Source organism: Typopeltis vanoorti, chromosome 1 (assembly GCF_054136105.1).
Source record: "Typopeltis vanoorti isolate ZY-2024b chromosome 1, IOZ_Tvanoo_1.0, whole genome shotgun sequence".
In the NCBI taxonomy this organism is placed as follows: domain Eukaryota; kingdom Metazoa; phylum Arthropoda; class Arachnida; order Uropygi; family Thelyphonidae; genus Typopeltis; species Typopeltis vanoorti.
The window spans coordinates 102,813,846-102,839,268 of record NC_143549.1 but is presented as its reverse complement, the minus strand read 5'-3'; the positions used below and the strand labels follow the sequence as shown (position 1 = coordinate 102,839,268).

The window sequence follows — 25,423 nt, the reverse complement described above, 5'->3', positions numbered from 1 at the left end:
GTTGACTTTTTAATTAGCAAGTGACAGTTGATTCATGGACAATTACTGTATAGTAGCTTCCATCATCTTCCCTTACCACCACAAAAGCCTGGATCTGAACCCAATTGAGAATGTATGGGAGATGTTAGAAAAACATCCAAGAGCAAAGCCCTCTTCTGTCAAATATAAGCCAGTTAAATAATTGGCAAATGCCTGACATGTGCTATACTTAGATGCAAACCAATACCTTGTTGAATCTATGCCAAACTGCCCAATCCTGGCTTTCAAGGTTTGTTTTTTCAAGGAAAGTTTGGTTTTGATTGTATTTATCATAAAAGAAATTCATGATACATATTTTTCACAGACAAATGCATATATTTAATCTTTAATCATTTTTAATATTTTGGTTGTTTTTACATATCCTTTGTAGCATCTAGTGTTACTGTAGGGGTGCTATATAAAGGATATATCCTTTGTAGCATCCTACAGTAACACTAGATGAGTGGTAGGTCATCCACTGCAGATAGCACTTGACTACCTGTGCTTCCATCTCAGTATGGTGTCACTGATTGGAATAGGTAATAATGTGGCATGGGTGTACTCAGAGAAGAACAAATCTTACCGTCTTTTTATTTTACTGATGAACCTCGCACATGACAAGGAGGATATGGAATATCAGATAAGAAAGTTGATATGCATAAACATTTGAGTCTGAAAGTCATTATGTTAAAAGCCATTACCTCATAGTTGGATGTGATGCTACAACATACCTTGTACTAGAGCTGGGAACCATAAATCAGGAATGTATATCAGTCGATAAACAAGTATATGGGATACATGATGGATAAATCTGGGCAATTGAAGTAGGCATAACCTTTCGATTAAGACAGAAAACAGCTATTAGAACATGGTATTTTATAGAATCATTGAAATATCACTTCTTTGCCAATGATGCAAATTTAGTAGAATAATCAGTTGTTTAGATCAATTAAAATATTTATAACTAGTAAAGCCTAGTATATTATAGTAAAAGATGTTTCACTTAGAGGAAAAGGACACCATTATACAATTAATGAATGTCAAGAAAAAATTAAGATATCCAAGGAAGATTCAACACGATAGTTGAGAACGAGTTAATTAGCTGTAACCTGATGAACAAGATAATTTAAGATTTACATATTAGTTCAAGACTTATGTAAAATAGGAGTTTGCTTCATTTAGCTGACCAATTATATGTATTGGTTAGCTAAATGCTAACAACAGAAGAAATATATGCAACTTTTTTTTTAATGTCAAGGTAGGAAATATGGGATGGTCTTCATCAATGGGTTATAGAAGCAGTGAATTCGTGTAACTTTATGATAGAATTAGTAGCAACAGTTGAAACTTATGTATAATGTTTATCTAATTTTGAAAGTGTTAAACATGTGTAAATATGCACAAGAAAAAATAAAAAGCCAAGAGTGAATGTATATTCACTCTTTTCCTTTTCATTCATAAGCAGGTTTGACTACCATAACAGTTATTCAATATACAATTACCCTACTGTTATTTTATTTTTTTAGATTCTGGCATTGAGTTAATTGGCCTGTGGCAGAGAGGCAGCATTTCCTCCAAGTACTCTAGGTTTTCCCCATAAATCAACCACCTATTTAGGTCCATATGTGATTTGTAGATTTCATGTTGTTGCTATCATAAATGGACTTATATCTCCTGGTGAGAAGACCAATAATAATAATAATCCCTAAGGATATTTGAAATTATTTGTTAAACCTAGTTATAATTAATAAAAAAGTACAGTTTATGTAAGTCAATACTTGAAAACCACTATCTGTAGCCATGAAAATGTGTTATCTGATGACTACCAGCATCAACAAATCTGATAAAGCAAATGATAAATTGAATCGTTTTAACACATATCATTTAAGAACATTTATTTTATTTTTCATACACCTGCATGAAATCTCTCATGCAGCCATTACCACAGTGATAAAAATTTTATTATATATATATTTTTTTGTAACATTATTCACCATTTTCCAGAGCTTAATAAATGAAAATGTACCATACATCTTCCGGCAGTGTGGTACTGTAAGCAGATTTCCAAGACAAAATTTCTTTATATATATATATGAATACAAGCTTAACAAGTTTGAATATAATATTCTAAAACAACAATTTGCCCATCAGGCAGCAGAAAGGTTTTTCAGACTTATACTTTTATCTGATGTGCCTGATGTATAAGCATACATACACAGGACATTACACATATCCATGACGCTTTACATTAAGCTTAACTACAACTTCCCATTGTATATACAGCAACTACATTAATCACCAGTGTATGAAAACATGGCCGGCTTTTCAAGAGGTAGCATAAGTGTCATACAGGGCTGTTCAGATTCCCTTCCATAACAGAAGCTTTTCACACACCTGCCCCATGCCACTAACAATTTCAATAACATTCACTTTTCATTTCCAACATTTGGTTCATGTAACTTTTTATTTCCCCAATCTAGAAAAAATTCATTTGTGCTTTATTTATTACATTACCACAAAATAAAGTTGATATAAATTGTCACAGCAATTCTAACTAATGGAATTTTGAAAAATATTTTATTTTAAAAAATGGGAACAATTACTTAATGAGACATTTACACAAATACAAAGAAAATGGCTGATGTAAATCTATTACATAAGTAAATCAATTACACAAAAATTCAAATATTCTAATTTTAAACACAATTGATGTATTTAAATTAATATATAATGGCACACTAAATATTTAATAAAAGCAAAGTGTATATAAGTACAAACGACAAGTGTTAACTATCAAAAAAAAAAAAAGCACTTGATACAAGTTCACAACCAAATATCTTCTCTAGCAGGAAGAATGTATTTACTGAAAAAAAAATATACAAAAATAGAAACACAAGGCAAAGAAAACAGTGTGCTTCTTAATGCTGTGGAAAATATTCATATACAAAACAATGCAACAAAAATGTAAACTATATACAACAAGAAAACAGTTTTCAGGCAATTCTCCAACCTATCTTACTTGAAAACTGAAGTGAATGAATGATATTAATGGATAAAATCAATTAAAGCTTCATTAATACTACTCTGCCAACACCAAAGTCAAACAATAATGCAGAATATGTCAAGTTGAATAAAGAATGTTTGATTTCATGTCACATGTAATGGCTATTGCTGAGAATATTAAAAAAACAAAAACCAGTGATGTGATGTACATACATACAATGTTATTAAAAAGATAATCAAGGAGCACAACCAAATACAGGACAGTCCCAAACCAAGGACCAGAAGAAACCATGATTTCTGATGATGATGTTCCACAATTAGTTTGCTAGACTGAGAAAGTGATATAATTAATATGTTCTAATTCTTGAACATCTTTCAGTCAGTCCCAAAATAACCAAGATTACAGGAACAGGGAATTTGGTAAACCTGAGAATACAATCAAGAATGAAATTTATCCTTTAGGAAGAGAAGAAAGTTTAAATTTTTAAGAATCCTACCTATTTACTATAATTATTTTGTTAAAATTGAATAAGGTTCTGAGGATCCAATTTCACGAAGATCATCTGAGCCTGATGAGTTAATGCACTGATAAGCTGAGTTAGTGGATGAATCAATGACAGGAATTCTTGTATTTACTAGCAAGTCAGGCTTACAGTAGACAGAGAAGCATAAGAAGAAATTAAAATATTCATTAAAGCGAAATCTTTTCTTCAGATTGTTCTACTTAATTGATTTCATGATTATGACACGTACTTCACTCACTCACTAACTTGGCCAACTCTTATGTGAATTGTTCACAACAATAGTATTTCTACAATAACTCCATGCTAATTTTTGGTATAGATACTTTTACTAGTTGGTCCTCCTCTATGAAACAGATCTAACCTTTCTTGTTAAATTTAAGGAGCTGTATTCATAAGAATACAGCTCATGATGGCACCTTAGCATGTTCATTTTCCTATGCAAACATAACCTAAGACATCTGGATTGTAACTCTTGAGATAAAAACTGAGCACACATCAAGAATTCAGAATGACCTCAAGTATTTAATTCTTCCCAAATTTCATCCTCTCTTCAGTTAAACTGAATGCAATTTTCCTACCAAACAAAAGAACACATCCTTGGTTATATTCTCTAGTTATACTCTGCTCCTGTAGTCCCTGTTTTAAGTAGACTAAGAAATGTGCACAAATCAGAACAGAACAAACTACACAAAAATTTTCCAGTCTGACAAATCTAACCTTCCTAATCATGACTTATCTACTAACTGGTGGCTGCCAGCAAAATTAAATAAAGACTATGTGTGTTGGAGCCATTAGAAATTAACTGTTTTACCTGATACTTGGTTTTCTGGACTTTCCACGTACCTTGAGTGTTTTCCCAGTCTGCATTTTTGTGCTCCTAGATTCTTATCTATAAACCACTTGAACTATAGTTAATATAATTAATTATGCACATGAGTTATTATATATATATATATAATGTCATGCTTTCCATTTTATTCAATAACAATGCATTGCAGCAGCCAGTACATTTGTGTAGCGTGCAATAACATGTTAAGATAAACAAAAAATGTATATTAACTACTGGATGTTGTCACAGGAATATTAGTGTCAAGTTTTAATAAACCTATTTTATTCACTGACATATCATATCCTTAATGCAGTTCAGTTTTCCAAGATGCTTATGGTCTACTAACTTATTTTAAATTCTGTATCCTGTGAACTTATAAACAATGCATATATGCAGATTATATCATATACATTATCCTACAAATTGAAAGGGTACAGTTATGTTAATTCCATCAGTTCCACAAAGAATTTTCTGAATAATAATATGCTATGTAGAAAAATTTGTTAAATATCACACCTAAATAATGATTATACTTGTTAAACATTTATGTTCATAAGAAAGGTGCAATGGATATATGCTGGCTATATAACATCCAAATAACTGAAACCTATTGTTTAAAAATACTTAATGAATAACCAATTATAAATACAAAAAAATTTACAGTGATAACAAATCAGACATTGATCTTAATTCTTTAAGCATAAATACTGCTCCATTGCATGTGCTGCAGGTAAGCATACAGTTAGATATTAAACCTTATCCCCATTATAAATAATCAGCAATCAACTATTTATACAGTACATGACTACTGTATACAATATAATGAATTAACTACTGTATAAAACTCTTGGAAGCATGAGCCAAACATGAATGCTGCTGTACAATTTACAGAATGAAAGTTAACATTCAACAAACTTTTCTTGAGAAATATACAGTACATGACCTGCTCAACTTAAAATACTACAGTTGTCCATTGAAGGCTGACAGTCGATTCAGTGCACCCCAAAGGGTGCACCCCGCCAGTCAGGTTTGCAAATTAAGTGCTTGGAATGGATGAGGTTGAATGGGAGGCTGAGGATGATGAAGCTGTGGCTGCTGCTGCTGCTGCGACTGCTGGGGTGGTTGATGTTGCAAGGGTTGCTGCTGAGGTGGCATTTGATGGTGTCCTTGATGGGCTTGCTGCTGAGGTGGTGAGTGCTGCTGCATGTGATGTGACTGGTGATGTGCCTGAGATGGTGTTTGTGGAGGTGGATGTGAAGGTGGTTGTTGTTGTTGCTGCTGTTGTTGTTGTTGTTGCTGCTGCGATTGCGTTTGATGATGCTGTGACTGTGCTTGCTGCTGTTGGGATTGTTGCTGAGACTGAGAATGCTGTTGGGACTGGGAATGTTGCTGGGACTGAGAGTGCTGTTGAGTATGGGGATGTTGGGATTGTACTTGTTTTTGTGCCTGTGACTGAGGATTGTGTTGCTGTTGATGTGATTGCTGCTGCTGCTGTGAAGTATGCTGATTTTCAGATTGGGAATGAGATTGCTGTAACTGCTCCTGAGGCTGATGTTGATTCTGAGACTGGGTCTGCTGGGACTGTTGCTGTTGAAGCTGATACTGTAGCTGCTGCAGATGCAATAATCCAGTGGGAGGGTGATGTGGTATTTGCATTTTGGATGTGCCAGAATTACCATGCACGCTACGAGAGGAGCACTTGTGGCGTTTAAGATCTCGCTCTTCAACGAATCTTTTTGCACACATTGCACAAGAATATGGCTTTTCTCCACTGTGCATTTTAATATGGCGAGTTAATTTATCCCTTCGATAAAATGCTTTCCCACATGCTAAACAAGGATAAGGTTTCTCACCTGTGTGAATACGTCTATGTCGTGTTAACTTATCTTTTCTATAAAATCCCCTACCACAAAAATCACAGGGATATGGCCTTTCTCCAGTATGAATCATGGAATGTCTAGTAAGGTGATTTTTCTGAGAAAAGCTTCTCCCACAGACATCACAATGAAATGGCTTATCACCTGTATGAGTCCTCATGTGGTCTAATAATTTACAACGATAACTGAACCCACTTCCACAAATGTCACAGGAACAAGATTTCTCACCGTGAGCTGCCCTAACGTGAATACGGACCCTCTCAGCTGATGCAAAAAATTTTCCACAGATCTCACAAGGAACTGTTTTTTCACCTTTCATATGTGCAGTAAGATGTGCCTGCAACTGGGAGGCAGCTTTAAATGGCACTTTGCAAGAGGGGCAAGGCCATAATTTATCTTTATCATCAGTCTGTTTTTCTGCATTTCCTGGAAGGCCCTGTTTGCTGTCTGATTCTTGATAGGGTGAAGATGTTGAAGCTACAGCAACAAGTAAGTTTTTATATGTGAAGTCAGTAGCTAAACTTGGAGTTTCAACTTTAATACCAGGCACTCTACTTACTCCTTTTGACTTGGAATCTTCTGCATGCTGAACAGAAGATGGTACACTAGAAGTTGCAACATTAGGATGAAAATTAGCTAGGTGTGCACGTGGATCAAACCCTAAGAATAAATCAATATATATATACATATATATATATATATATAAAAACATCAAATCAGAAAAAGGGTTCAAAGAGCTTATTAAGCCATAAATAATCATTAGCAATAATAAAATCAGCCCAATTTTGCAGTCTCATTTATTTTACATACATTTGAATATTTGAGTTTCCTTTCATATTAAGGTTTACATAAAGAGATTTAGCATTCCCCCCTCTCCCGCCTTTTTTTTTTTTTGGCAAGACTAACAGCTACTAAATACCAATATTCACAAAATTAAATCAATTTCCAAAGGAAAGAAGGATTCTTATCCTTCAAGCAAACATTTTATACAAACAATCAAATGATATTTAAACACATTTCAGTTTGTACATTTGAGTATTTTAAATAAACTGTTAAGAGTACTACTATCTAAAATGCAAGGACTGTACAGAATAGATCTGTGAGGAGTTCACAGCTGCTCAGAGGTAGAGAAATGCCTTGAGTGAAGGAGAAAACTTAATTTTTGACATTCTTTAGGAGGCAATACACTGCTCTGAAAAAAGTCAAACAGATACGTAGTGTGAGAAACAAACAGTCATGACATGTTACACACCTTTATAAGACGTAGGACTTCCTTTCACTGCGATGACTGCAGCAATCCTAGAGGGCATACTTTCTACAAGCATATGATAGTGATCAATGGGAATTTGGGGCCATTCTTCCTGTAGGCATGTAATGAGGTTCTGGACTGTTGGGGAGTGGCCATCCGTTGACCTCACCCGATGCTCCAGTTCATGTCACAGATGTTCAATAGGGTTGAGATCAAGTCTTTATGGAGGGCAGTCAAGTGTGGTGACATTCATGTTCACAAACCATGCATTTACAACAGCAGCCTTGTGACATGGTGCACTGCCTTGTTGAAAGATACAATGATCAGTTCCATAGAAGTGCCACAAAGGAAGAATTGCATTGTCCGGAATGTTTAGATACCTCTCAGAGTTCAATGAGAATGTTCATGGCACTGCAAACTGAGGTCTGAGGCCAAACCAGGACCATACCATCACACTGCCACCTTTGAATTTCATGGTTGGTGTTACGCACTCTGGTAAGAGACGTTCAGACATCTGCCACACTCATACTCACCCATTTGCTTGGTAGAGGGTGTAGCATGATTCATCACTCCATAACACAGTTTTCCACATCCCACAGTGCATGCTCTTTGCACCACTGCATGTTGGTTTAGGTAATGTGGGACTTGCATATTGCAGTCCTATCATGGAAACCCATGTTGGGAGCCTCAGTTCTGAATGTTTTTGTGCAGATGTGTTCCAGTCGATAACTGAAACTCCACATTAATGTGTTGGCTGATGAATGGCAGTTTTTACATACTATCCTTCATAGCATCGTATGGTCATATTCGGTGAGTGTGGTGGATCGTCCACTGCAGGTGACACTTCTCAAATATGACCTTGGCACCCTTAAATGTACAATGGAATTAGGAATAAATGCTTCTGTATAAATAAGAATTGATTCATTGATACATTTCCTGTACAAATGTTAAGATAAGAAAACTGAAAACAATCTAACCAAGGAAATGAGACAGAAGTCAAGACCTGGCACCCTTATTCAATGTCAAGCACAAGGAGAGTACTGTTCCACAAAAGAGGAAATTAAGTAGATTATATTCTAAATTGACTTTAAATGCAATTGAAAACTGGCATCAAGAAAACAGAAGAATGTATTCTGATGACAGTTTTCTTCAAACGGCCTTACTTCACTTTGTAAATCGATTTCATATGTCATCATATGTTTTTTATAATTTTATTTCATCCTTTATAAGCTTTTAAGTCCTGGACTTTGTCTGGTTGGCTCTAGTGGTTAGCATATCCGCTCTCCAGCCAAAAGACTGGAGAGCAGATACGCTATTATCAGATACTGATATGCTAGTATCAGTTCGAATCCCCAAGTGGGCATGAATGTTTGCGATTGTCTGTGAAAGTACTAGTAGTGGTGGTGGTCAGCAGTAGATGGCGTTGGTGTAGTTGCAGTTCGTTGTAGTTGGTGGATTGAGTGGTAGAGACAGAGTTGTAGGCTAAGCCCTCCCTCAATGAGTCTTTGGACTCCCTGGAAGTGTTATGTAATAATAATAATAATAATAATAATAATAATAATAATAATCATTCATTACATCATGAACAGAAAATAAATTTAGGATCTTTTAATCATATCCTATCATTTTTATGATTTTAGACTCTTATGTCCAGGTTTAAAATTTTTAAGATTCAATAGTTCTACCTCACTATTTTACTTATCATTATGTATCATATTTATTCATCACCATCATAATTTCAAGTTCTAAAGATTGAAATTTCCAAAAACACAGCAAAAAGTAAGCAAATACCTATATATGATCATTTCATTAACTTTTTAATTCAAAAAGAAAAGATATGTTCTCATCTAAGGATGCTCTATAAAAATTAAATTTGCTCATATAAGGCTTATACGTTGTTTACACATGATTATTAATTAACTGGAACTTTATCAAACAGAATTAGGAAGGATTTCACTAAGTCATATGAGCATCTGCAGGTAACAGCTAATCAAATTGCTCACCAGCTGCTGCTGAATGGAAAATTCACTAAAAAACACACAAAAAATAAGATACTTAGAACCCCAAGTGAGGAACAAAATACGATTAACTCAGATTTCACCATCACTGAACTCAACGCTGCCATAAATCTATTAAAATCTAGAAAATCTGCCTGCCTTGATGATGTCTGTAATGAACAGATTAAACATTTTTGAACCAGGACTAAAGAGTGGTTATTAAACCTATACAACTTACCTCAGAACCCTAAGGATACCAACTATCTGGAGGCATGCCAAAGTGGTGGCTTTTCCCTGGTATCAGAAATGCCACCACTTTGGCATTTCTGAAACCGAAGCAAAAAATTACAGACCTATATCACTACTCAGCAACCTCTTTAAACTCTATGAACGATTAATTCTGAATAGGCTAAGCGAACCCCATCTTATTGCTGAGCAGGCTGGCTTTAGACCAGGCAAATCCTGCACATCGCAAATTCTCAACCTCACTCAATATATAGAAAATGGTTATGAGCAAAACCTAGCCACAGAAGTAGTCTTTGTAGACCTAACTGTAGCATATGATACCATAAACCATCTCACACTCAGAAATAAAATATACAGAATAACTAGAGACTTATCGCCTTGTCCTCCTGATCCAATCACTCCTGAGAAACAGATGATTTTATGTGGACCTTGGGGGTAGGAAGAGCCACTGGCACCACCAAAAAAATGGCCTCCCCCAGGGAAGTGTGTTATCATTACTTTTCAACATCTACATTAATGATCTCCCCATCTTTCCAGGAACTAGAAATTTTATCTATGCTGATGACCTTGCCATAGCTACTCAGTCAAAAAATTTCAAGTCCAATGAAACTACTCTATCACTTGCCTTAAACAGTCTAACCACATACTATACCAGCAATCAACTAAAACCAAACCCCTTGAAAACCAAGACTGGCCTTTTCCACCTTAATAATAAGGAAGCCAACAGGAAGCTAGATTTTTTGGGAAGGCTCTAATATAGAACATTCCTGGTAACCAATCTACCTCGGTCTGACTCTCGATTGCACCCTCTCATATAAAACCCACATAGAAAAAATAAAGGCAAAAGTGAATGCAAGAAACAACATACTAAGAAAGCTTACCTCTTCCAAATGGGGTGTAGACCCTAGCACACTGAGATCTTCTGCCTTGGCCCTTTGCTATTCTTCTGCTGAATGACTGCCCAGTATGGTCCAGATTCTGCCATGCTGAAAAACTTAATCCAGCATTGAATGAAAGCTGCTGCTTAATTACAGGATGCTTGAAACCAATACCACTAAAAGACCTGTATACTGTATAGCTAGTATCGAAGATCTACATTCTCAGCTGATGAAAGAAGCAGACAAATGAATGATGAATGCCACCCACTGTTCGGCCAGACCGCAGTGTCCCAAGGACTAAGATCCCGATATAGCTTCCTGACAACTATTGAACCATCTAAAAACCTCCCAGTGACAAGACTTCCAACAATGGCTTGCATTATATCCTGAAAATAATATTGGTATTCCAACAGCCGAATATCTTCCACTTGGTGCCCACTTGGACTGGAATACTTGGAAAAGCCTAAACAGACTCCAGACAACAGGACGCTGCAAACAAAACCTCATCAAATGGGGCAACCTCACTGGCCCAGACAATTGTGAGTGTAGGACAACCCAGTCCATGGAACACCTTCTTTCTTGTCCCTTTCTTCCATCGCATTGTGCAAAAGAGGACCTTATATCCTGCACAGAAAGAGCAGTTGATTGTGCAAGATACTGGAGGAACATCTGACCATGTTTATTGTATATAAGTTATGTATAGTTTCCTTTTTTTCATATTTAATTATTATTCCCTGTATAATTCACCTACCAAATCTAAGCTGATCTCATTGTAATGTATCCTAATTTGTTGTAAATCATGTTGTGCCACTTACTTACTACTGTACTACTTGTGTTTGGATACAAAATAAAATCTAATTAATTAACTTAAGGAATTCACAATGTACACTAGAATATAAAATAAATCAAACTTTAATCTATATTTCCAATTCCTTAAGTTAATTAATAATCATGGGAATCTTTTAAGAAACAGGTTGATACTTTTATAAGATTTATAAAGTCTAGTGTAAACAACTACAACAGATTTGTTGGCATTATTATTGGTGCTGCCAAACAAACCATTCCAAGAGGTTTTAGGAGAGATTATATTCCAGGCTGGAATAGTGACAGTGAAAGACTGTACAATGAATTCTCTACTAATAATAACCCTACTGTAGCCACTGAGCTACTGAAATCTCTTGACAATGCTAGGAAGACAAATGGATTAAGACAATGAATAATTTTGCTCATTCCAGCCAAAAAACTTGGTCCTGATCAGGAAGCTTGACCCTAATACAAGGACTTCTGGTAAACTGCTCACCATAGATCCAAAATACATATCAATGCATATAGTTTCAATGACTAAATATCCTCAAGATAAAGTAGCTATGAGATAGGTGAAATAAAAACTAAAAAATCTTAAAACAGATCTCCCACCATCATCACTATTTCAGGCTTTCACTTCCCAGGAACTTAACTCATTGAGGACTGGGAAGGTGGCTGGACTCGATACCATCTACCCTGAATTCATTAAGAACTGTGGTCCAAAAAACTATTAAATGGCTTACTGCTATGCATAATAATATCCTGGAATCTAAGCATGCTTCCATCAGTTTTTAAAAGATCTAAAACCTGGCAAAGACCCTACAATTGCTTCCAATTACTGTCCTATCACTTTGCTAAACATCTGCCTGAAACTTTTGGAAAGAATGATATACAACAGAATTTCTCCAAGTATACATAATAAAACTCCTCAGGAACAGACCGACTTCAAAACTGACAGAAGCCGTTGTGATCAAATACTGGCCTTGACAACCTACATAGAGAATGTCTTTGAAAAACAATTGAAAACAATAGCAGTATTCATGGACCTCTCTACTGACTATGACACAGTGTGGTGAGAGGGTCTCATTTTAAAATTCTTAGAAACTATCCTATCACCAAAACTAGCTAACCTACTTAATCAAATACTAGCAGATAGACGGATACAAGTATCTTTCAATGAATCCAGAAGTAAATTCTTTAAGATTAAAAACAGCCTACCTCAGGATTCAGTTCTCGCCCCATTGCTTTTTAATTTATATATTAGTGATATCCCAGTGACAACATCACGGAGATTCATGTATGCTGACGATATTGCCATTGCAGCTCAACATCCTACATTCCAAAAAGCTGAAACATCTTAACTGAGGATCTGACTGTACTTGATAAATACTTTAGACAATGGCAATTAAAATCCAACTGGAACAAAACTGAAGTCGCATCCTTTCATTTAAGTAATATCCAAGCTAATTATATCCCAAATGTTTACTCCAGAAATAAACAGGTGAAATTTAACAATAATCCTAGGAGTTTACCCTAGATGGAAGTTTGATATTTAAATGTCATCTAGGAAATATCGTTGAAAAATTAAAAATTCGTAATAATATAATGCATAAACTTGCTAGTACTTCTTGGGATGCTAATGCCAACACACACTGTGCCCCTGTATGGCTGAACAGCACATATGCTTCCTTAGTGCATGTCCGTACATAATATATGTATGTATGTATGTATATTTGTAAAGAAGAAGAATGTCATGAAATTACCAGCTTTTTAATGGTTCACCAATTTAGAGGTTTCCTTTCTCTATCAAAATATGTTTTGGCTGTAATATTACTGTCAGTAATCACACCTATGAAAGGCTGTAAGCTTCACCAAATGGTTTCTAATAATACTTTAAATGCTTCTGCACTTCTGAATTTTCTCTACACATGACCAGTATTGACTAAGTTCAATAGTGTGGTTGGTATGTCCAAATACTTTTGCAAGTAATGAACAATGATTAATAGTCCTGCTTGTATAAACAGCAAGGTAGACTGCCTTCTCTACTGGTTATATTTATGTTCAAAAGAAAATAAGTTAATCTCTATATTGAGATGTAGTTACTAGGATCTATATTTAATTCCCATCTTGCCTTACAAGATATCTTAACTTACCTAAATCACATTCCTTTAAAACAGGTGCCAGTACTTATTCTTTAAATTAAAAGGATGAAAAAAAAAAAAAGTTACTGATATCATAACTTCATAGTGTCATAATGTTTCTGTAATAACAGTAAATTAAGTAGAGTAATACCCACTTTACAATGATCTCGTCATACAAAGCTTGTCAATTGTGACCACTGCTCATTTATATGATGTTGAATTTGCTCATGATGGTTTTAGCAATACAACACCTCCATGAATCAAAAGATGCACTCTGCTCTTTTATGATTTTGCTGCTCATTACTTCTGTGTTTTGCTATGAATTAAACCATGTTTATAACTATTATTTTATTTTACTGTTGTGAATAACAGCAGATAAATTTGAAAGTAAGGTGCTGATGCTTCCATTGAAAAGAAAATGTGTAAACATTACATACTAAGATTATGATTTATCTAACTCTGAGATAGACTGCAGGTTAAACTTACCTTGCAGTACTGTTAATAGTTGTTAAAAAACAAAGATAAGTTTTAAGTGAAGTGAAAAGTGCTACACCAGTTAATACTGTAAAATCTCTCATGATACGTAATTATGTAACTTATCATGTTCGCTTTAAGAGGAATGTACTTACTGTTAAATGAACAAAGCAGTGACAGAACCATACTAGAAAAATTTCAAGAGGAATATATATATCAATATGTGAAATAGAAAAGCCATAAAAAACATGAAATGTGGAGAGGCAACAAGATTATATTCAAACAGAAATGCTTAAGTATGGAGGTATAAAAGTTTTCAATAACTGCACTGCATAATTCAGAGAGACTGGTCAGAAGGTCAATTTCCCAGTGATTGAAGTAGAGCTCTCATAGTACCCATCAATAAAAAAGGGAATAAAATGAATGTGAAAATTGTAGAGGAATTTCTGTAAGTGTTCTGGGTAAGATTTATGCAAGCATACTTGAAAAGAGGTTTAGAAAGATTGTGGAAAAGAACTTGAAGAACAAGCTGGGTTCAGACCAACAGAGGTTGTCAAGATCAGATTTTTCACTTTAAGACAAATAGTTGAGAATCGCGGGAATATGAAAAGGATCTCTGTTTAAGTTTTCTAGATCTGGAAAAGGTATAAGACAAGATGCCCAGAGAAAAACTTTTCAAAATACTACAATTATATGAGGCGAATGGAACATTATACAGAGCAATACATAGTCTATATTCAAGTTGTCAGTCAGCAGTTAGAATTGAAAGAAATACAGGAGGATGGCTTGATGTGAAATCAGGAGTAAGACAAGGATGCACATTATCGCCACTCTTATTCTTCATCTATATGGATCACATTATGAAAGCAAGATATTAGAATTGGAGATGTCAAAATTAGCTTTTGCTTTATGCAGATGATGTTGTATTCCTAAACACATCAAGTGCAAGTCTCCAGGATTCTCTAACTCAACTGAATGACAGCTGTAACAAATTTGCCATGAAAATCAGCAATAAAAAAGACCAAACTATGAAAATAGGCAACAGCATAGAAAATGTCAGTTGTGTGAATGAAGATCCTACAGAACAAGTAAAATATTTCAGCTACTAATGCACGGTTTTTAGTAAAGATGGCAGGTTAATCTGGAAATAGACAGCAGAATAAGCAAAGCTGGTATGGTGAGTAGCTGACTGAATAAATTTATATTGAATAAGAAAGAAATTAGCCAAAACACCAAACTAGCAGTATACGAGACAGTGTTCAAACCACTTTTAAGTTATGGATCTGAGAGATAGAAATAATGCACTTTATATAACTAGAGACCACAGATATGAGAGAGTTCTGAGAAAAATTACGGGAGTGAACTGATAGCATCAATGGCACAATCATATTAAAAATCAAAATATTCAAAAGGAACTTAATATCATTATTATTCAAGAATGTGTAGCAGAGCTATCTAAGGTGGTACTGTCCACTTAAATAGAAGGGGTTAGGAAAGGTTAGCAAAACAGGTGTTTGATGCAAGATAGCAAAAAAGACCAAGATCTAGGTGGATTGATTCAGTCAAAAGAGCTTTATAAGCACGAAATGTAACATATGACAATGTTGAAGCTCCCAGAAGTAATAGATTAATTTGGAGGAAAACTAATAGGAGATTAATACTATAAACTTCATCATGCAGTTCCATCATAGTATCCAGAAAACCTACTGAGTATACATATCAGGAAAATGATGAATTTATATTGAAATAGTAAGGAAAAACTGTTCAAGAGGCACAATACCTATTCAAAACATGAACAGATTCCTCCTTTCTTCTTGCCCGCATACAGCACTAATGTGTTTATTAGATCTTGTGGTCTTTTGTGTGTGCGAATCGGATATTAAAAAAATTAAGCACACACATGACTGTTTAAAAATGTTATTAAAAAAAAAAAGGTGCAGAGATTCACTATACTACAGAAGTCTAGAACCTAACATGTATGCTTATATATATATCAGTTTATTAAGCATATATATATATATATATTATATGTAGGAAAATTGATTTACTCGGTTGATATATATTTAAAAAAAAAAAAAATTGAATGACTAGAAACCGAGAAAAATGAAAATTTTTTAGCACAACTAGTTTCAGCTTGTATCAGCCTTCTTCAGGTGCACATTAAAAAGAAATAACCAGTAAAACATAGAGGAAAATAACTGTAAACATCACAGAAAGTTAGTGGATATTTTCAACGTTGAAACCCGTGCATTCAAAACTGTTCTCTCGTTGGGCATAAGTTTCAATAACGAAATGCCGTGAGTAGACATATTATTTATGTCTACTCATAATATTGAACTCAAGAATTAACTTATGTAAAATATTCTTTATTCGTAGAATTTTCACCTGAGTATCGCAGGCATTATCAGTACAAGTAAAAAGACTAATTAAACAATAACTGTTATATTCGCAAAGTGCCACCTAAGTAGATAAGGTTAAGTTTTCTAAATTTATCTCAAAAAAAAAAAAAAAAAAAAAAAACTAGGGGCTCCCCCTGGTGCCCCCCCCCACCTTCATGTTCTGGACTGGTAGGCCAGTTCTCCTTGAATTCTGATCACTCGAATTTTGAAAACTCGAAAGGGGTCCCCCCCCAGCACCTACAAAAGAGTGGGAGGAGGGCAAGATTGTCCTGCTTCATAAAAGAGGTGAGAGAACTCAAGCACCAAATTATAGGCCTTGTGTGTGTCAGGTGCTGTGGTTAAGTTGTTGAAGAAGCTGATGAGAACAAGGATCAGGAATTGGGTTGACAACAATGGTATTATCTTTGATGGATGGCATGGATTTGCTAAAGGTCATTCATGTTTTAGTAATCTACTTATTATCAAGGTGACGGCCTCCTTGGACAGAGGAAAGGGATACACAGTAGTATACTTAGATTTCTGCAAGGCTTTTGATAGATTACCACATACGTTGATAATCAAATTAGAGCAGATGAGGTTGGATATTAGATTAGTGCACTGGATTGGACACTGGCTACAGGATAGGTATCAGCAAGTTGTGCATGGGGGGGAAGCAATATCCTGGAAGAGGAAAGTCACTAGTGGTGTGCCTCAGGGGGGGGGGGTCTGTTTTAGACCATTGCTGTTTAACCTGTATGTTAATGATATTAGCAAAGATTTGGATGGGAATATTCAGTTGATTGCAAATGACGCAAAGTTGGGATGAACTATGAGAAGTAGAGATGTTGTGGCCTTACAAGAAGACTTGAATAGATTGAGTGAATGGGCATGGGAATGGGGAGTTCAATGTTGCAAAATGTAAGGTTTTAAAGTTTGGGAAACAAAAATGGGAACAAAGTTGAGGATTTTGGATGCAGTTGTTTTTCCAACAGCGACTTATGGATGCGAGACTAGGAACCTAAAGAAATGGATATCTGCTTTTGAGATGTGGTGTTACAGAAGGCTGTTGAGGATATCATATACTGAAAGGCATACAAATGAATTGGTGTTAGAAAAGATCAGTAGATTAATTTATATGTTCATGTAAACAAAAAATATGATTTATTTTTAATAGAACAAACTTTATAAAGATACTATAAAGTTTTACACTTACTTGAAATAATTTATCATCAATGAGAGGAGTGAAATTGCTTATGGTGAGATAAAATTTCAGCAAAATTTGGCTCTATAGTTGTTAATTTCAATCTCAGATGCAGTTCGACATCTATAATGCGATTCCTCTTCTTCGTCTTAATATCTACAAGGGCCGAAAATCCAACTTCGCACATATATGAACTTGGAAATAGAAAAATGAACCTTAGAGCTTTATCTGTTAATTCAGGAAATTCATTCTGTATTTGTAGCCAAAATGATGATAACGTATTCTTGCTGTATTTATTTTTTAGGAAACTATCAGAAGCTAGTTCTAAAAGTTGTCTTCTTCTATTGACGATAGACCCTTTGGCATAAATTTGTTTTTATTGAAAGGGTATCTTATCCACTCAATATTAATGTCCGATTCAGGGAAATACTTTTCTACATTCATTTGTAAGCTTTTTTAAATGCTGCATGATAGTAATTTTCACGTCGTCATCAATTTGTTCATTTGAACTTGCGAGTAATTCATGAAGCGATGGAAACGCGTCATTACCAACACAAATTCTCCATTACCAACCCGCTTTTGCCAATGTGGCGTTCACTTTATCTTGGACATGAAATATAAAAATTTCCTTGCCTTGTAAAGATAAATTAAGACTATTTAATACAGTAAATATATCTGCCAGGTATGCTAATTGACTGAGCCATTTCCAATTATGTAAATGCTTTTTCAATTCAAACTTTTCATCAAGAAAAACCTGTAGTTCAAATAAACGAGCAAGGACTTTTCCACGACAAAGCCAATGAACATTGGTATGGAAAAGAAGTTGTGTAAAGTTGCTTCCCATTTCTTTGCAAAGTTGAGAGAAAAGTCTGGCGTTTAGAGGACGGCCTTTAATATAATTTATGATTTTTACAGCTTCATCAAGAACTTTTCTTAGGTCTGTAGACATCATATGTGTAGCCAAGGCCTCCCTGTGCATGCAGCAGTGTGTCAACTTTGCATTTAGTGCAACAGCTTGAATCCTTGAAATAAGCCCCTTTTTAGATCCAACCATGGATTTCGCTCCGTCCGTGCTTATTCCAACACAACTTTTCCAATCAAGCTTGTTTTGATGCATAAAGGTATTTATACTATTGAATATTTCTTCTCCTGTTGTATGTTCTGGCAATGGTTGGCAATATAAAAGGTCGTCATGAATTTTTTGATTTTTTTTTGTACCTAACGAACACTAGAAGATTTGCAAAATTTGTAATGTCGGTGGATTCATCTACCCGCAACGCATAATAACGACTCTTACATATATCGGATAACAATATTTGTTTTATATTTTCAGCCATTTCAGTGATTCTTCGATGAACGGTGCTATTTGAAAGGCAAATCCGATCAAAAGATCTTTTTGCATTATCTCCGATCATAATTTCCGCTATTATTTTTGCTGCAGGCTTGACCAAAGTTTCACCAATTGTTTCCGCTGCACCACTTTTTGCTATTAATAGTGACACTATGAAGCTTCTAAAGCCTTCATGTTTTCACCTCCTGATACGATCGCCATCACTTTTTGAGATTCTTTTAAACTTTTTAGTTTATTTTGAAAAAATTCGACAGGTTTGTCCTTGCATTCATTATGTTTAGATTCAAAATGGCGATTTAAATTACGTGGTTTCATGCTTTCATTTTTTAAAGTTTCACTGCAAATTACACATAATGGAATAGGTTCCTCTTCATTTCTCATCCATGAAAATCCACATTTCAAGTAATTTATATCGTACTTACAAAAGTTTCTCATCTTCTTCCTAGTTGGTTCTTTAGAGATGTCAGACGACACACATTAATTATGCTTGATCCAGATGCAATATCAACATTTTCTTGTTTCTAACAGCTACTTGTATCTACTATGTTCCTCTCTTTTGTGCATTTTAAAAATCCTGTCTTTAACCAGTGATCCATACTTAAGAATTTGAAAGCTAAAAAAAATTACTGTATTGAACGAACAGTCCTTCAACAAATGGCTAGTGAAAGCAGAACTCGAAACAGACAGCAATGGTAGGCCAGTAGAGATAAAGTAGCTATGAAGACGTTCATATGATTGGTGCGGTATTAACAAAAGATCGCGTTACTAATTGACAAAGACAAGCCGACAGTTCAGTTGAAATGCTAATTCTCTTCAACCGAATTCCTTATATAATATCTGAAACACATTCACTATATATTTCTTAGTTTTAACACGTTCACTCAAACAAAACCATATGTTGTCGATGCACCATATGGTTTTGATTGCCTACTATACAGCATTTTATGTGGGAGGGGTCATGCAATTCATTCATTAGTGCCAGTTGTCTCTAATTGCACTGTTTGTTGAGAAACATATTACACAGCCTGGAGATGTCTCTGTACCTTATTCAATGATACAATAGGAACGTTTTATGATCTCAAACTTAAATTTTATTCCACGTGTTAATGATGCATAGCCAAAAATTGCCACGGACCCCATTAAGACCCTTTGTGGACCCCCAGGGATCCACGTACCACACTTTGAGAAACACTACTATAGGGGGTGCCACGCGCAAAGTAATCGTTGTGCATGTGAAGATGCCTTGATAACCAAGGTGAAATATTGGTTTAGTAATCTAATTAGTTAAATTTAGTTAATTATTAGCACCAGATGTGTTTTCTCCACTAAACATTAACATGAGAGATAATTAACATCTAAGAAACATCTAATTGTAACGAAGACCTTTACAGCTGATGACCATTATTTTCAAGTGGATGTGAAGTGAAAGTAATAGTCTGATCTTATTAGGGAATACCATCAGAAAAGATGTCATCCAAGCTTGTCAAGATTCTTCTGATGTCTTTCTGGTGAAAGTATTCAGTGAGCTCTTCCCAGTATAGCACAAGAAGTGCTACCACCTCTCACACACAATAGCTTTGGTGAAGGTATCTGGTTAATATCTGGGCAATGTGGAGGTAAGTTGTAATATACCAGTTTGTCATGCCAATGGTGCTGTATCTGGTTAATATCTGGGCTATGTGAAGGCAAGCCTTTCCACATCATTCTCCTAATACCACTAGTAGTATGGCGCAGTACACTGTTTCATTGGGAGAAAAAAGGTCGGTTCCATATAACTGCCAACACAGGAAGCAGTGCCTTATCCATGTATCTTATCTATGTTCATTATCTTTCAAAACAATGTAACTAGAAGTCGATTCCATAACACGAGAAACAGTTGGGCCATTATACTTCCATCACCAAGCATCCTATCACACTTGCTTATCTGATGAGAAAAAGGGTGACTGCACAGTGTGGATTAAGTATGTGCTACCATTCTATAAAAACCAAGACCTGACAGTGTTTTTTCATAATTCTATGACTAACTTCAACTGCTATAGGCAGTGTTTATTAATATCACAAATGGAGAGGTATTGTTTTATATATATATATATATATATATATCAGTTATGTCCTGTAATCTTGCTCTATGATATAGTGATGAAGAGTACATTATGGATAGGGATCTATTTACCTTAACAGCATAAGAGATAACCAATGACAAGAATATACAAATTAGTATATTTCATTGTGAAATGAGGTGCCAACATAGCGTGTGTGTGTGTGTGTGTTGGGGGAGCATGCACACGGACACACACACACACACTCCCAAATGATACTCTAAATTTTCTGAACCTCCAATAATTGAACTGCGAAGTGTCCCTAAATAGGTTAGCATATTAACACTTCTGGGGCAGCACTATCTAGATGAATATTTGAACTATCGTCAGCTGACTGATAAGATAATATTTTCTGTTATGTACCCTCAGATTTTTTTCAAACTGATTTATTTGTTAGATCTCTGATTTGATCATCCTTTACATTTCAACATTCTAAGGATCCCTAACAGAATCAATCATCCTTGGTCATCCATTTTTGAATGACCAAGGATGATTGATGACAGAAAGGTGAATGACAACTTTCATCCACCTTTCTGTTTAATCACCAACAATATTAGATTAGCTCTGCTTACACATTCTTGAATAGCAATGTCAAGTGCTTTTCTGATATATTCATTTTTCAACCATGGTTTTCAGCTCAGAACTTGCCAAATACTCTTAAAATGTATTACTTATTTGTGTAATAATAAATTTTAAGATGCAAACAAAGTTTGCATGTTGACATCAACATTGTGTTTCTTTTTAAAATTTTGGCCATATAATGCAATCAGGCCAACCCTGATCTGGTATAGATGCTTAAATGTTGATTATCACTCATGTTCATGTTGAGAGGAGAAAACACAAGATAATAATCAACTAACTGAATTCATTTAGCTAATTAAATTGTTATGCCAATATTTCACCTTGATCACCAAGGCATCTTCATGGACACAAAGAAATACACTAAGCACATGCATGCAGGCAACTAAACAGGAAAGGGTGCACAGCATGAAAGAAAAGATCCTACAGTTCTAACTGGCACCCTCTATTGGTACAGTGACAGAATCTTGAAGATCCCAATATGATGGTGTCCCAGATTTTTGATAAAATGACGCAGCTGAATTATTAAAGATTAGCAGGATGGTGAAGTGCTGCAACAAATTCTAGAAATAGTCTCAGATTTTAATCTGCTTCTGTATAAAAAAAAGGGAGCCCCCTCCCCCCCAATAATTGAGCTTGGTGATCTGTATCCATGGCATTGTATCTGCTACTCCAGAACAGCTGTAATGTTGGTTGATTGATAATGGGCTAGTTTCTGTGTTCCTCAAGATGGATATTGGCTGTTCTTCCAGTCTGTTCCAAAGCAAATTAGTCTGCAAGAGCAAGGGATACTAAGACACAAGGATGATTTATTAGGTCACGAAAAGATTTTTTGATGAGCTAATTTTTGATATGGCTTGAAAGAGGTCTGTATGTTACACCTTTTAAAAAAGCATGAAATGTTTTCTGAAATATCCCAGACAAATGGCAATGGAATTTTGTGTGTGTTCTGGATTTGGAGGGGTGGGTAGAGAGTTCTGTTGATTTTTATAAAGGGATTTCAATGGAGAGGCTAGTATTGTCAGAGCAGATGGTTCTAGCTCTACCTGCTTAAGTTTCAATAATACTATACTGCTGAGAGGGATGGTAATGTTATAAAACCTAAACAAGAGCCAGAACCATCTATACTGACCATACCAGCCTCTGCACCAAAATTGATCACATCTGTTAAGTGATCTTAGCTGATGATTTACTTCCTCAAAATCAACAGAACTCTTAGGTAATGATTTTTAATTAGCATTCATATTTTTTGATTTATTAGATAACTTGGTATTTCAATAGCAGATCCTGCATCTTTATATTCAGAACTTGGTATATTTGATGTTTAGAGGAGAAAACACATTCTGAGCTAATAATTAACTAAATTTATAATCTAGTTAAATTATTACACCAATATTTTGCCTTGATCACCAATTCCAATTAGACCAACTGTAAATGCATCTGACCAAGGCCAAATACTGGTGTAATAATTTAATTAGCTAAATAAATTTAGTTAATTATTAGCTCTAGACAAGTTTCCTCCTCTAAAACATCAACATAGGCAAATCCTAAAGTTCTAAATACAAAAGTATTTAGAACTTTTGTAATTTGTATTTAGCAGTGGAATTGCATTGAAATTCCACTGCTATTGAAATACCAACAAGTTTCTAATAAATCAAAAAATATGAATGCTAACTCATTCATAAATTCAAAAATCATTAATAAAAAATATTTAAAAAAAAACTACTTGTATCTTTACAATGGATAATCACTAACAATGGAATATGACAACTGTTACTGAGAAGTGTGTGTGGTCATGCATTCCTTGCAGACCAAAACTGAAAGACAAAAATGATGCCTGTTGATGATGATGAATATCATCTCCAGTATTATTGATGTATATATTAAGCAGCAGTGATCTAAGCACATATGTACATCAATAATACTGGAGATGATATTTGGAAGAGAGTATTACCTAGCTGAATATTAAATGTGTATAATTTCAAAATTTTCAGTCAACATAAGTGATTTCCCTGCTTGAATAGTCACTTAAGATAATAACATGCTTTGCATAACAGTGGTTTCATTACGTAATTATTACGTCAAATTTAGTTGCATTGGTTTCAGAATCTCTGCATATTATAGTTACATAATGATTAATCTTGTTTGATAAGCCACCTTTTATTTCTAGTTTTTAATGTTCTAAATATAAACAGGACCACTTTTTTTTTTTTCATATCTGTTCTAGGACAAATTGAGCCTATTATGGAGAGAAAATGGAAAATCAGCACTTACATAAGAAAAAAAATGTGCTAAAAACTCGACGTCTTACAGCACCCCCCACCACCACCACACACACACACACATACATACACTAAAAAAAAAAAAAAAAAAAATCAGTAGGAGGAAGACAGATAAGCCTAACTTTTTTTTATGCATTTCACCAAAAAGATAAAGTAAGTACTAACTTTACAAACACAAAGGTAACGACATGCATCCATTTTTTAAAAAATGATGGCCATGCTTCTGACAGTGACAAAACAATACTGGAAAGTAATTTTGACAGCAATAACTTTGACTAATAAAATGGAACCTGAAATTAATTTATATCCAAACATTAAAGTATCAATTCACTCGAACACAACATTTTATTCCGAACACCATCCAACTAAACTTAAAATAAATATTTAAAAAAAAAATATTTGCGAACTTTTACATACCTGGAAAAGCTGAAGGAAACACAAAGGTTTGAGCACAAACTACTTGTTCCGGCGTTGAGGCCATTTTCACCCTCAGCGTGCTGCCCTCTCACGGAATTTTATAAATTTACTAAATGCTCACTGACAACCAAAGCTAAAGCACGACATTCTCTCGTTATTTTTTTTAATTCAAAAGAATTGAAATTTCAACAGGCTTTATCATGTTACCCAAATTGAAAGCGTGGTCCACATGTTTAAGGCATAGGATGGACTCTAACTGCAAAGTCTTTGAAGTAATTTCGCCTTTTAAACATATTGCCTTGCACTAATAAGAAGATAAACGCACTTCAATCAACATATTATGACAACACAAATTATTTTAAAATTGATCAATGCACAGTTCATTGAAGTTGCTGATCAAAGTGGGCAAAGGATATGGTCTCACCGGCTTCGAAAAAAAGACACAATCCAACGTCCTTTTCAGTACTGCCCTCCGAAGTAGGCGCCCAGTCCCAGTACCCATGCTTACTCCTAACCGGCAACAACAACATCCAAGCTTTGCATCCATAGATGGTATTGGACCATTACAGAATGCCTTTTTGAATGAATTCTAGTTTCTATCTATGCAGCGTAGATTTTAGATGGGCTATTAGGCAAAAATCGGGGAAGAGAAAACATCTCAACTTCATAATCCAGCCTAAATGGGCATGAAAAGGTAGAGTTATACCAGGTTGCTTTCCTGTAAATCTCTTGAAGACTTCATACCTATAGAGTAAACAGTGGTTCCCAAACCGTGCGACGCGGTGCCCTGGGATGCTGCAAAATATTCCAATATTTTCACTGAAATCTTATTGAGCTGTCTTGCGACAATACACTGAGGGCACAATTTGGCAGCATGGAAGTAAATAACTTTTGGAAATCAATAAGTGGTAAAGCTCAGCGAATCTTAATTCCATTTGCGACGTTATATTTGTGTAAACCTGGGTTTTTTGGGGTCCAAGCATTGCACATCTTCTCAAAATCCAAGATTTGGGAAGATGTGCAGTGAACAACGGCTCACTCGTCCCACTAATTACGATTTATTTATACAATGATTT

General features: G+C 35.0%; 1 protein-coding gene across 1 annotated transcript; it reads right to left on the bottom strand.

The window, feature by feature from the left end:
* Positions 1-1,985: 1,985 nt before the first annotated feature.
* On the bottom strand, positions 1,986-24,411 carry LOC150110260 (uncharacterized). The gene is made up of 2 exons (XM_090394763.1): positions 24,348-24,411; positions 1,986-6,911 (listed from the first exon to the last, which is right to left on the bottom strand). Exons 1-2 carry the CDS (start codon positions 24,409-24,411, stop codon positions 5,398-5,400), a joined length of 1,578 nt encoding a protein of 525 aa, XP_090250889.1. The 3' UTR covers positions 1,986-5,397.
* Between the last annotated feature and the right edge of the window lie 1,012 nt (positions 24,412-25,423).

What these genes read in the sequence shown, in the direction of transcription:
- LOC150110260 (XM_090394763.1), bottom strand. Translation starts at nt 24,411, where the DNA reads ATGGCCTCAACGCCGGAACAAGTAGTTTGTGCTCAAACCTTTGTGTTT. An exon ending in GTTTCCTTCAGCTTTTCCAG is followed by an intron (nt 6,912 to 24,347) that starts GTATGTAAAAGT and finishes ATTTATTCTTAG; the next exon opens with GGTTTGATCCACGTGCACAC.